The sequence below is a fragment of the Myotis myotis genome, unplaced genomic scaffold, assembly GCF_014108235.1.
Source record: "Myotis myotis isolate mMyoMyo1 unplaced genomic scaffold, mMyoMyo1.p scaffold_m19_p_29, whole genome shotgun sequence".
NCBI lineage: Eukaryota > Metazoa > Chordata > Mammalia > Chiroptera > Vespertilionidae > Myotis > Myotis myotis.
In genome coordinates this window covers 2445938-2459375 of record NW_023416334.1, presented here as the reverse complement: position 1 = coordinate 2459375, position 13438 = coordinate 2445938, and the positions used below count along the sequence as shown (strand labels likewise).

At 51.2% G+C, this 13438-nt stretch overlaps 1 protein-coding gene across 11 annotated transcripts in view; it reads left to right on the top strand.

Moving 5' to 3' along the window:
• The window catches only part of LOC118649389 (A-kinase anchor protein 10, mitochondrial), a 226142-nt gene that overhangs the window by 102125 nt on the left and 110579 nt on the right, over positions 1 to 13438 (top strand). Inside the window, exon 1 of one of the 11 annotated variants that reach the window (XM_036296395.1) lies at positions 11751 to 12340. The exons of the other annotated variants lie outside the window; for them this stretch is intronic. Coding sequence (XP_036152288.1) covers positions 12251 to 12340 — 90 coding nt within the window. The 5' untranslated portion in view covers positions 11751 to 12250. Of the gene's footprint in view, positions 1 to 11750; positions 12341 to 13438 lie in introns of those variants that run through there. 11 annotated transcript variants of the gene reach the window in all.

Genomic DNA, 13438 nt, shown 5'->3' with positions numbered 1-13438 from the left:
GGGGTCTGGATCCAGCCCGAGAGCCTTGCTGTGGACTCCATTAACCCTTTAGGCAGCCTGAGAATGAATTTTGGCTTTTTGAAATCAGTCTAAAATGAGCTTTTGTTGCATGCACTCAAAGAAGGCCCTTGGTAAAATGCTACCAGGCTGCTCTATGATTGTGTGTGCCAAGGACCACTGAATTCTGGAGAGTATGTCCTTAGTAAATCTTGGTCATTTTGTGTATTCTCTCCAAATGGAGTCCTAAACTAATAGAACTAAAAGACACTCCCTCTTTTGCAGGGACAAGTTCCTCGGGCCCAGGAAAGGGCGAGTCCTTGCCCTGTTGTGGGATAGTCCCCATTAGCACTCAGGCCTTTCATATTTCCCAGCATCCTTCTGAAGGACAAACCATCGCCACTTTTAGCAACTGTAATAACCCCCACAAAGTAGAGGGCATTTCTATTAATGTGTAACTGATACAAACTTAAAATGGTGGAGGGCACAATTAGAAAATTCGTAAATGCTAATCAAGGTCTCTGGCCATTAGCTGAGTGGACGTAAATCCCAGCAAAACCCTTCAAGGTTGCAACTCAGACCCACACTGACAGTCGCACTGTGGCACTGAGGAGGCCTCTGCTTAGGGAGGATTGGGGTTGGCTCCTAGTAGGAAGTTTGGTACGATGGCTTTGGGACATGTGGAAATGGCCATGGAGGGCATTGGAGGGACCAGTGGCAGCAAAGGTCTGGGAGCATTTATGTTCAGAGGCAGAAACTATCTTGCCTGTCACAGAGGGTGGTGTTTCTGCCTTCATAATTTTGTGCAAACATCAAACCACCTAGTCAGGCACGGGCAGGGTGTTGGATCTCATCTGGAATAAACAAGCCCCTGCCTCAGGGTGATAATGCATCTACCCCACCCTACCCCCCCGACGCCACCGGCACCTACAGGAGCACAGGGTGGGCAGCTGGGCCCTCTATGGGGCGGGCACGATGCCTAGGAAGAGTGGGCTTAAGTTCAGCGTGAAGGGAGCCAGGATTTGCCAAGGAGCAAGCGCCAGGGTCCCTGTCTTGAATGTACCTTTGGGCTCACCCCTAAATGATTCCAAGCCGGCCTTTGCCTGCGTCACAGTAAGAGTCCCACATGCCGCTCACCTCGTGAAAAACGCTCTAGCCGAGGAGCACCTGGGCCGCCTACTGACGTGGGTGGCTCCGAGCAGGGCCGAGCCTGTGGGCTCACCAGGGTCCCAGTGCTCCTCCCGACCTGAGGTTTGGCAAAGAGCAACCTTTGTTCCTTTGGATGACAAAACCACTGGTTTAGCAAGTGCTCACGCTCTCAGAAGTATGTTAACGTCTACTAAGGGCCAGGCGTGGTGCAAGGACACAGGAAGCAGTAAAACGAGCTCCCGGGCCACTTGGAGCTCCCATTCTACAGAGGAGGAGATAAAAGTTGGAAGTTCCATCAAAAATGTGTGCTGGCATTTTTGACTCAAAATGACCTCTTGAGCCTGTTATTCAACACCCTGTCCTTCCAAAGTCCTCCTGGAAGTCATCAGGTTTTCCTAACCCTTAGGGAGACCTTCAAGGAGAGGGCTCCATCCTTCCGTGACCTCTGACCTCACCCTTTTTCGGCACCTGCCTTCCAGAGCCCCTCAGGACCCATTGCTGTGCCGCTCCGTTTGCTCACTCAAGACCAGACACTCGGTGCTGAGCCCTGGATGACAGTAAGAGGTGGCACCTTGCTGACTGAGGCTGAAGGGTGGCAAGTCTCTGCACAGGGTAAGGCTTAGAGGAGGCCACGGATCGTCTCAGCCCCGGGCTCTGCAGGGCTAGGGGGCCTGTGAATTCTTAGGAACTACCAATAAGACCTTTGAAGTTAGTCTCTGCATGTGATTCAAAGTCCTGGCCTTGGGGAAACCTAGCTAGCTATTGAGCTAATGCCACGCAGTGATGGGCTCCTGAGCCCTACTTTAATGCTGACCGTGATAACCAGCCTAACAGTGCGTACTGTGTGTCAAGCACCATCTCACCTGACCCGTGTGGCAATATTAATGGTACTTTTCCCATGTTGTAAGTGAGGAGACTGAGGCTTAAGAGGTAAAGGCATTTCTCCAAGGTCTCACAGCCAGGGATCAAGTCCAGCGGCAAGACTGCCCTCTTTCCACTGCTCCGCTCTGCTGCCAGCTGATGGCTATGCTCATGTGCTGCTGGTTGGTACTCGCTAAAGACTAGTATAGCAGATGTCCGTGCTTAAGAAAAATTAGGGTGTTGTGGCTTTAAAATGAAACACATCCCCCTTTCCTTCTGGAAACCACCATAATTTTGTGTGTGTCTTAGAGTTTTTGTTTGTCTTGTTGTTCATTTGTTGCTTTCAGTTGTATATTTCACAAGTGAAATCATGGTTCTTGACTTTGTCTGACTTACTTGCTTAGCATGATGTTCTCAGGGTCCATCCATGTTGTCGCAGATGACAGTATTTCATCTTTTCTTACGACTGAGTAGTATTCCATTGTGTATACGTGCCACATCTTCTTTACCCAGTCCTCTATCGCAGGACACTTGGTTGTTTCCATTTCTTGGCCACCATGAATAATGCAGTGAACATAAGGTTGCATGTATCTTTAAGAATAAATGTTTTAAAGCTTTTCGGGAAATACCCAGTAGAGGGGTTGCTGAGTCATATAGTAACTCCAATCTTAATTTTTTGAGGAACCTCCATACTATTTTCCATAGTGGCTGTACCAGTTTACATTCCCACCATCTCGATGATAGCCATTCTAACAGATGTGAGTATCTCGTTGTAGTTTTGAATTGCATTTCCCTAATAGTGCAGTTGATCATCTTTTCATATATCTGTTGACTACTTGTATGTCTTCCTGGGAGAAGTGTCTGTTCAGGTCCTCTGCCTGTTTTTAATTGGATTATTTGTCTTTTTGGTGTGGAGTTGTTTGAGTTCTTTATATATTTTGGATATTAACCCCCTGTTGGAGCTGTTTGCAGATACCTTCTCCCATTCGTTAACTGCCTTTTTGTTTTTTTGATGGTTTCTTTTGCTGGGCAGAAGCTTTTTAGTTTGAAATAGTCCCATTCATTTATTTTTGCTTTTATTTCCCTGGCTTTGGGGTCAAAGTCATCAAATCCTCTCTAAGACCAAAGTCCCTAAGTTTAGTACCTATGTGAAGGGTGATGGGGGTCAGATAAAGGGCGAAGGAGATCTGGCTCTCGGTGGTGTGACACATGATGCAGCATGGAATTACACACTGAAACCTGTGTAATCTCATTAACCAATGTTTCCCCAGTGTTTTTAATTTCAAAAAATACAGTGTATGCTCTTTACACACACACACACACACACACACACACACACACGCGCGCGCGCGCAAATTACCTCCATGTCATCCATTACCTTACAGTCATTCTGAAACTTTCACAGGCATCGGGGCCCCTGGAGGACTTGTTCACGCCCAGGGTTTTAGCGGGACTTAGTCGCTCTGGGGTGGAGCCCGAGACTTTGAATTTTTAACAGATTCCCAGATGCCGCCCCTGTTGCTCCAGAAACCGCACTTGAGAATCACTGCCTTAAAGTCTCTGAATTGGGAAGTGAATGTTTTCATTCCTTTTTATTGGAAAAGCCCAGGCTTTTCAGAAATGTAATTGGAGACCTGCTACTCATGATCCACTCAAACAAGCACATAAACCTTTATTAGTATTCAGATGCTTATCAAAGCCCAGAGCGCCCAGACACTCACACTGTCAGTGCGCAGGTCCGAGACCAGAGGCCAGTCCCAGCCCCACCGTCTTCAGCTCCCCAGCCCCAGTGCCTTTGCTGGAGACGGTGCAGGTGACATTCCTCCTGGCTGAGACCAGACTGTTGGGATCACACCCACAGTCCCAGGAGCACCTTTTCCTCAAATGCAGTCGGTCCATTTCCTTTCAGTTTCTCCCCCGGGGCCTTGATGCCAGTTGCCCTCTGAGGTCCTGGCCGTGCCTTTCTGACTTGTCTCCTCCTGCTGTCCTTTGCAAGTCCCTCACTTAGGCTGCTGGCACCTCCTTCTTTCTTTCTCCCTCTTCAGTTTTCCCTCCTCTCCTTCTTCAGCACATGTTTCCTGAGGCCTGTTTTGTGCCTGTTCTGTTCTACTTGCTGCGGATACAGCTGCAGACCCAGGACACACATGCTGCCTGCTCTCCTTGCAGTCTAGAAAGCAAATAATGACAACTCATCAGCTGCCAATTATGGGAGTGAGCAAGGAACCTGTTGGGGGGCAGGGGGCCTGCAAAGTCTAGGTGGACCTCTCTCCCCCCTTTTCTAATCCACAGAGTCTCCCCAGGACATCTGCATGTAGCTTTTCCCTCAAGATAGTGTAATTTCTTCCCAGTCCTGACATGGCGGGCCACTCCTCCCCAACCAGACCAGGACTGTGTCTCAGCGTTGTCCGTGGCCACTCACTCCTGGCCAGTGACTCTGGGTCCTTGCTCCCTCCTCCATCACTCCCTGGGGAGGGCGTCCTCTCGGCCACCTGCTTGCCTGCAGGACACCCCTCACTGCCTTTCTCCAAGTCCTTGATGTCCACTCCCATCTTTTGTCTTGCCTTCCTTCTCACCCCAAGAAACCGACCCAGAGCTCTTTTCCTTTTCTGTTCCCAAAACATGCTTTTCTCACAGACACACCCAGAACCAGGCGCGGGCCACTCCACAACTGCTCTACCTCTGGTTTCTCCTCTTATTTTAGCCCAGGCAAGGTTAGCAGCTCCTCCTGTCGCATGAGTTAAAGGAGGGGAGGTAAGGAATCTGGTAACTATTCCAGGGGATAGTCCCTCACTATTACAAGAGTAAAGTTTTGTACACCAGCCTTTTAAAGAGCAATTTCAAAAGCAATAAGTGAGTACGTAGTTTGTTGTAAGGATCACAAACGTGCACCTCCATGACCAGTTGGGGCGGGACTGTCCTCACGTCATGGCGTGGGTCAGACTTCCCAATGACACTGTCGTTCAAGTGTTTTAAAACGCTGCCTCCCAAACAGCTTAGACGCAGTGAGGAGATGCGCGTCAGGACTGTGGCTCTAGATGATGAGGAAGACATTGACACCTAAGATGCATGTAGAGAGCTTGAATAAAATTTTTACTTGAAATGTGAATGGAGGGAAAAAGCAATATTTTGTATTACTGTATTGTTGTATATAATGTTATTTTAAACATGCATGTGTAACTAAATAAATTAGGTATTATAACTAGACATCTGACTATTTTGTCAACATTCCTAAAAGTTTACTCAGATCGATACCTTAGTTTTTTTTCATTTGCCTCAAGCATAGGATCACATCTCATGAGCAGAGGCCCTGTTGCTAATAAAGCCCGCATTCCCTGTTGAGCATTTACAGCCCTGCCTGACCTGGCCCCTAGATCTGGGTCACTAGACCTTAAACTGCACCTCTCCCCACTCTTTCCTCGGGCCGCTCACACTTCAGAGCCCACAGCTTAAAGTGCCCTTCCCACAGTCTGCCGAAGGAAGTCCTGGCCCACTTTCTCTCCTCCAGAACCTCCCCGGTTTCCATCTGAGTTCCCTGGAGCACACCTCACACAGCATCCAGTGGGCATGAGTGAGGGCCAGTTCTGGCCCGTCTGCTCCAGCGAATGTGTGAGCGCTTCCCAGGAAAGGGCTGCAGGGCGGGTCTGTTTTAAATGAACCAGGCCCAGCTAATGGCCTTCCATCTGCCCAGGACCCGAACTAAACCTTCCTGTGCCTTAGACTTAGAAGCTGAAGGGGTCCCTACCTATTTCTAGCAATAGCTGATGTTAATACTGGATGTCTCACCCGGCCTGCTTGGCTCAGTGGTTGAGCATCGACCTATGAACCAAGAGGTTTGATTCCCGGTCAGGACCAAGGCCCAGGAGGTTGTGGGCTCAATCCCCAGTGTGGGGCATGCAGGAGGCAGCCCACCAATGATTCTCTTGTCATTGATGTTTCTATCTCTCCCTCTCCCTTCCTCTCTGAAATCAATAAAAATATTTTTTAAAAACAAATACTGTATGCCTCGCGCTGATTCAGCAGTTCACCAGGTGTGATCTGCAGGTGCCTGTGTGTCCCTGAGACCCTTTGGGAGGTCTGCAAGGTCAAACTATTTCACATGAGCACGAAGACATTCATTGCCTTCTCACCATGTGAATATCTCTCTCATTGTATAGAAGCAGTGACGGGTAAGATTCCCAGCACTGTAGCAGGAATCTGGACAGTGACACCAAATTGTACCTAATCATTGTATTCTCACCACCATGCACTTGACATAAAAGAAAAAAGGCCAGGCCCTGGCTAGTGTGGCTCAGAGGTTGAGTGCCTACAAACCAGGAAGTCACAGTTTGATTACCAGTCAAAGGCACATTCCTGGGTTGCAGGTTCGATCCCTGGCCCTGGTCGGGGATCATTCAGGAGGCAACCAGTTGATGTGTGTCTCTCACATCTCTCTTCCTCTGTCTCTCTCTCTTCCCCCTTCCACTTGCTCTAAAAATCAATGGAAAAAATATCCTCAGGTGAGGATTGACCAAAAAAAATTTCAGCCAATTTGTCATAAGAATGTCCTTGATAAAGCAATAATTACTATATTTCAACCTGCAGGTACATGTTTTTTAATGGGCAAAAAGGGAAGCATGCATAAAACACATCTGCACACGGGAGCATCATGGTTGTCTCCAGGAAAAGCACTTCCGCGTGTGTTTGCTGGGTCTTCGGCCCTGCCTCCTCTCTGGACCCTGTGCCATCTGCTCTCATAATGAAGATCCAACATTTGTGCAGAGCTGGGTTCCTCATTGGAGGCCGCTCTGGCCCTGAGAACTTATTTATAGCTGTGTAATTGCCAAGACGGCAAACAGATTTCCTTTCCCCGCTGCGGTGAGAATTGCTGATCGATGCCCTCACCCAACTCAAGAGGAAGTGAATGCTGTGTCCTGGCTGCAGGCCTCTTGGGAAGGAAGCTTGTGGGTTCTAACTGCACGTGGTCTCGGTGCAGGAAGAGCAGAGACCAGGGAACCAGAGGGAAACCCTGAGACACCTGTGAGCCCGCTCAGGGCTGGGTGGCGGGGTTGAGAGGGATGGAGGGGAGCGCAGGAGGAGCGGGCGGCCCTGCTGTCCTCCCTAAGCCTTCCCGGCACCTTCTCTGGAGAGCCCACACAATCCCGACTTCCCGAGCACCCAGAGGACAGGGTGAGAGGTCCTCCGAGAACAGTTCCCCTTCACCACATCCCCAGAGGCTAGGACACACAACTGGGTAAGAGGACTGACCGCGCGCTCCAAGTGTTGGTGGGGATGCAGAGCAACTTGAACCCCCATACTCGGCCGGCACAGTGTAAAGTGTACGATCCCACTGGGATACACTTGTTAAGGTCCATCAGTGCACCTCACCCCGGCGGGCCAGCTGGATCCCCGCCTGAGGAACTTGGGTTTGAGGCTGGTGCCTGTTAGTGCTTATTCCTTGGAGGAGCCTCAGGCGAAAGCGGCAGGAACCAGGGGCAGGGAGGCAATCCTCTGAGCCGCTTCTGCGGGAAGCTTGCTTCTGAGACGCCATCTGTGGCAGAGGCGCACACCTGTGTCCTTATCTACATTCCTTTGTTATTTTTTGCTTTATCACATTTGGTGTTTGTTATTTGCTACTGATCTAGTCCTAAGTAAATATTTCCTTAGCAGAGCTCCCCGTACAACTTCTCTTCAGTAATGAGCCACAAGGTCAGAACTCTGTCCGTGTAAGCTACACATTTTATTTTTTTAAAGTGGTGATGTGTTCAGGGGACCCATGCTTGGTCTGTGCACACAAGATGTGATGCAGGTCTGAATTAAGGGCCTCGGTGACTTCTTAACATCTCCACGATGTCCTTGTGTGGGATTATAATTCTGATGACATTAGATATAAACAGTTCAAAATTGTATATTATTAGCTTCACTAGAGACCAGGGTTGCATGAATTCATGCACAGGTGGGGTCCCTCGGCCTGGCTGGGGACCAGGGCCACAGGAGGTTGGCTGGGGGGAGGGGCTGCAGAAGGTTGGCTGGCCACAGGAGGTTGGCTGTGGGAGCACACTGACCACCAGCGGGCAGCTCCTGCATTGAGTGTCTGCCCTTTGGTGGTCAGTGCACGTCATAGTGATTGTTCATTCAGCCATTCGGTAGCTTAGGCTTTTATATATATAGGTTTTCTCACGGATGTGACCTTGTGAGCAGGGCCAGATTATGAATTATATCCCACAACAAAAGCTCTGAGACACTGATGCCCATAAATGGTGCATTGGCTCAGCTGACAAAGGCACACCTGTCCTCACCTGGATGCGAGGCGACCAGCAGGAGGTTGAAGTGCTGCTCCCTAAAGTACTGAGACCAAGGGAGTGCCTCACCGGACAGACCATGGAGCCCGCAGCGGCAGTGCCTCTGGGAGCGTGGAGGGTTTCCCCGTCTCCCTGGGGTTGGCTGCCACCGGGAACTGTGTGGGAAAGGCCAGACCTAGTTCAGGTGTCTTAGCCCACTCCCCTTTCTTCCCTGCTGTCCAAAATTTTATACTTATTGCTTCCTCAGAGAAAGTTAAAAATAGGACAACAGGCCCAAAATCTTGTAGCTATGCTTAAGCGCCATGTCACCAAACGGACGTGTAAGTAGTTTGGGGTCTCCCGGAAATGGGATCTTAGCTAGTCAATCGTGAATGACGTGGTCAGCACCAGTGAGGTCATCTGCCTGACAGGCCCTGCCAATCCCTAAGCTAAGTGACCTTGCAATGACCAGCTCGGTCTTGGGGGCAGTATAATTTCTTGTCCCTTCCGCCTATTAAGTTTTTCACTTTCTGCAGCTCCTTAGAGCGCCTTTTCATCTGCCAGATGGGAGGCTGCCTGATTCGTGAGTCATTGCATGAAACCAACAAGATATTTAAAATTTACTCAGCTGAATGTGTTAAACAGAAGTGAATTCTCCAGACATGGGTTAGATAAACCCTCACATGGGTGTAGATGGCTCACCCCAGCATGAGAAAGCTTGGCTTCTGTTCATTAAGAACCACCTGGGGAGCGGGCCAGGGAGGGAAGCGGGGAGCATCCTGCCTAGGGCCAGCTTTGATCTCACTTTACTCACCTAACAGATGTTCAAACAGTGCTTTGTGCAAGCCCGCACTGCTCTAAGCTCTGTCACATTTAATGCACCTAACCCTCTTAACAACTCAAGGAGGTACTTGCTGTTTTCTTCATTTTACAGATGAGGAAACTGAGGCATGGGAGGTGAAGTTTAGGGTCCTACACCCATAAGACACATATTCCGGAAGAGCTATTTTTAGTGAATTGTGATACATTTAAACTCACTGTAGCCTATTTAAATACTTACAAAATACACTCTAGAGCAGCGGTTCTCAACCTGTGGGTCGGACCCCTTTGGGGGTCAAATGACCCTTTCACAGGGGTCGCCTAAGACCATCGGAAAACACATATATAATTACATACTGTTTTTGTGATTAATCACTATGCTTTAATGATGTTCAATTTGTAACAATGAAAATACATCCTGCATATCAGATATTTACATTACGATTCATAACAGTAGCAAAATGACAGTTATGAAGTAGCAACGAAAATCATTTTATGGCTGGGGGTCACCACAATATGAGGAATTGTATTAAAGGGTCGCGGCATTAGGAAGGTTGTGAACCACTGCTCTAGAGAATCTTTCAGAGGTTAAGAAGTCATCTCCAAATTATGTAAGTGTGTATGTGCAAACTTGCTTCATCTACTAGTACTCTTAATTTTTGAAGGCTCCAGATTTCAGTGTCTAGCACTCACCTGGGCCAGATTTTGAAGGAGGCAGAGAATTGCACAGCAGTGGGAGCAGAAATCCAAGACCCTACATTTTGAAGGTTTGAGAAAAGGAGGGGGTTCCTCACAGGAATTCCAGGGCTGGCTGCCTTCAGATGTCAGTTTGCAGAGCTGGGCCCAGGGCGGGAAATGTAATCCTGGAAGTAAGGGCTAGCCCGAGAGCAAATATGCTAACCAACTGAACATACCGTACAGTATGGAGCCTGAGTTTTCTATGACATTTTTCAAGCCATTCTTTATTAATTATCCTTGAGGGTAAGTTGACAAATGAGTTCCCCTGCATTTGAAACGTCATCAGGTAGAAGAGAAAGCTCCCTTAACCCGATCAGGGTGAGCCTGAGGTCAAACCGAAAGGACGAGGGGAGCTGGGCAGCAGGACTTCTCATTAGAGCCACGGTCTACAATACTGAGTCCGCGTGCACAGGCGTTTCTCCGGGAAGAGGCTTCTGAGCTGTCCTCCGCTTCTTACAGAAGCCAAAGCACCCCGAAAGGTGCATGATCCCTGCTCTACCCATCTCTTCAGGGGCCCTGGGCGGTAAACACAGATGGTGGGGGTGGGGGGAACGGGCGGTTTAAGCACCATGACTTCTGGTTTTGTTATTCAACTCAGGGGTTCACTACTTGGGGCCATCTATTAAAAAATGAGACGTGGTTGTTGCAGGGACGCTTTATTTACTTACAGCAAGTCAAGGAGACCGGATTCACCTCCCAAGCGGGAAGGGAGCCAGCCATTGCTTAATTTGGCTAATCACATGTCTATGTCTTCTTTGCAGTTGGCTACTTAATCAGGTTGGATTCCTATCAATCTTATCCTGTTTATAGCTGGTCTGCAAAATACTGTGCTACATTTTACATTTAGCAAGAACAGCATTTAGTAAGAATGGTCTAGAAGACCTTGAGACTCTTTTCCTAATAGTTTTATTTTTTGTCTCCTATTTCCTTTATTTTTCTTTTTTACCTTTTTTATTTAATTTATTGGGGTGCCACTGGTTAACAAAATTATACAGGTTTCAAGTGCACAACTCCACAACACGTCACCTGTACACGGTGCAGGGAGTTTCCCGCCCCAAGTCAAGTCTCCCTGGATCACCCTCTGTCCCTCCTATAGCTGCCCTGCCCTCCAGCCCCCACACTGTTTCGTGTCCATGAGTTTTCTTTTTCGCTCAGTCTGTCCACCCCCTTAGTTCCTCCCTTCACAGCTGTCAGTCTGCTCTCTATGAGTCTGTCTCGATTTTGTTTATTTTGTACATTAGATTCCACATATGAGTGAAATCATACGGTACTTGTCTTTCTCTCGCTTATTTCACTTAGCATAATGCTCTCCGGGTCCATCCATGCTGTGGCAAAGGGTACGGTTTCCTTTTTTAGGGCTGAGTAGTATTGCATTGTGTAAATCGCCACAACTTTTTATCACGCATCTGCTGATGGGTGCTTGGGCTGCTTCCAAATCTTGGCTATTGTACATAACGCTGCAAAGAACACAGGGTTGCATTTGGTGGGAATGCAGACTGGTGCAGTCGCTGGAGAAAGCAGTATGGAACGACCTCGGAAGATGAAGAATGGAACTGCCTTCGGACCCAGCCGCTCTGAAGAGTTTCAGGGGCGCAGCAAGCAACCTGGAGCCACGCTCCTGTGCCCTGGGATCTCTGGGCTCCGCACGCACCCGCATGTCCCAGTCCCTCCGACAGCCGGCCTTCAAGGCCGCTTCCAGGAACCCGCTCCCAGCGGCCGGCCGGTGGCCTGGCCTCCCCGACCTGCTCCGGGCGCGCGGAGGCTGCGCGGGGCAGTGGTGGCCGGAGTGGCGAGTCCCCTCCGTCCCGGAGGCCGCGGGCGGCCGGGAGCCACCGCCCGGGAGCCACCGCCCAGGCGCCGCCCCGCGGGGAGCGCGCACTCCTTTTCCCGGCGGAGGGAGCGCGCGGGCCGCGTGAGCCGTCCTACCGGCGCGTGACGTCGCCGGGGCCGGCGGGCGGTGCGGGAGCGGCGCGCGGGGCGCCGCCGTGAGGCCGGGAGGCGCGAGGGCCGCGCGGCTGAGTGACCGGGTCCCAGGGCGGCGGCTGCAGGCGCGGCGCCCGGGCGCGGAGGGTCGGGGCGGCGGGACGCGCCGGGGATGGGGAGGCCCGGACCCCGCACCTCTCCCGGGCGCGCGTGCGGCTCCGCGGGCGCCCAGTGACGGTCCGGCCGGGTGGCGCCAGGCCGCTCGCCAGGGAGCCCGCGGCCCGCGGCGGCCGGGCATGAGGAGCGGCCGGGGCCGGGCCAGGCCTCGCTGACCCCGGCCCCGCGCGCGCGGCGGCCTCTCCCGTTTTCGCACCGGCCTCCCGGCATGAGCGTCCGCCGGGCCCCGGGGCCGCGGCTGCCCCAGCCCCGCAGCCCGCGGGCGCGCTCCCGGCCGGCGGGCCCGCGGTGCTGATCCGGCCGCTCGCCCCGCCGCCCTCGGTGCGGCCATGGAGGTGGTGGGCGACTTCGAGTACAGCAAGAGGGACCTCGTGGGACACGGGGCCTTCGCCGTGGTCTTCCGGGGGCGGCACCGCCAGGTGAGCCGGGCCTCCGCGCCGGCCTCCCTCCCGCCCGCGCGGCCGCCGCCGGACCGCGGCCCCGCAGAGGGCGAGGCGGGCCCTGCCGGTGACAGCGCTGCCATTGTCGGCGTCGCGTGTCGGCGCGGGTGGCTCTGCGGCCCGAGCGCTGGGCAGCGCCCCACCTGCCGCCCGGCGGCCTCGGGGTCCGCGCCGGTCCCAGCGCCCGGGCAGGTGCCGCGGGGACGCGCCCCTTGGCGCCGGGGGAGCTCTCGCCGGGGTCCCGGGGCGTGCGGGTGTGGGCGCCCCTTGATGTCAACCCTCCCTGGGCGCTTTGGGTGGAGATCGCACACCCGGCGGAACACGGGCCGGTGGTCCGTTAGCCCGAGGTTTTCTCAAACTCGGGGTGTCCCGTCTCCCTGCACGGGTTCCTCGACACCCTGACGAGCGCCTGGGTTTGACTAGGCGGGTCCGAGTGGGAAAGATGGGTGGACGCTCCTTTTTCCAACCCAAATAAACACGAAGCAGGTTCAGCTTTTTTTTTTTTTTTAAGTTTTTCCTGTTTTGAAAATTCGGGTCATACAAGGTTTTAGAATCTAGAGAATTTGGAAAGTCACCTCGGGAGTGGAAATAATTTTACAGGGTTTGGCGGTTCTGGTTGTTGCCAAGGGGCTGGCTTTGTTGCTTATCTGATCAAATAATAAATACTGCTTTTTATCTGTTAGGAAAATCACTTAAAACTCAAGAAAAAATAGTTAAAACATGGCTTACTTCTGCCAAGCTATCCAATACTGTTTTCCATTAAACATACGACCTTCCTTTCTTATCCACAGTTCCCCATAACTTTCATAGTTGTACACTGTTCTTTTTTTCACCTAATGCTGGCTACTGTGTGATCTGCGTATTATTTTTTAGCGGCTGTCTTTTAGGACGTTAGCTGTTACACTGTAATTTATGAAATCACTTTCCAGTTGTTGGAGATTCAGGTTCTTTTCCATTTTTTTCCTTCAGTGCTGTACATGAATTTGCTAAAAAAAAAAAAAAATTAAGCTTACAGATTTTTTTCCCGTTGAATTATTTCCATGAAGTAATTTCCAGAAGTAACACTATTTTTTTCTT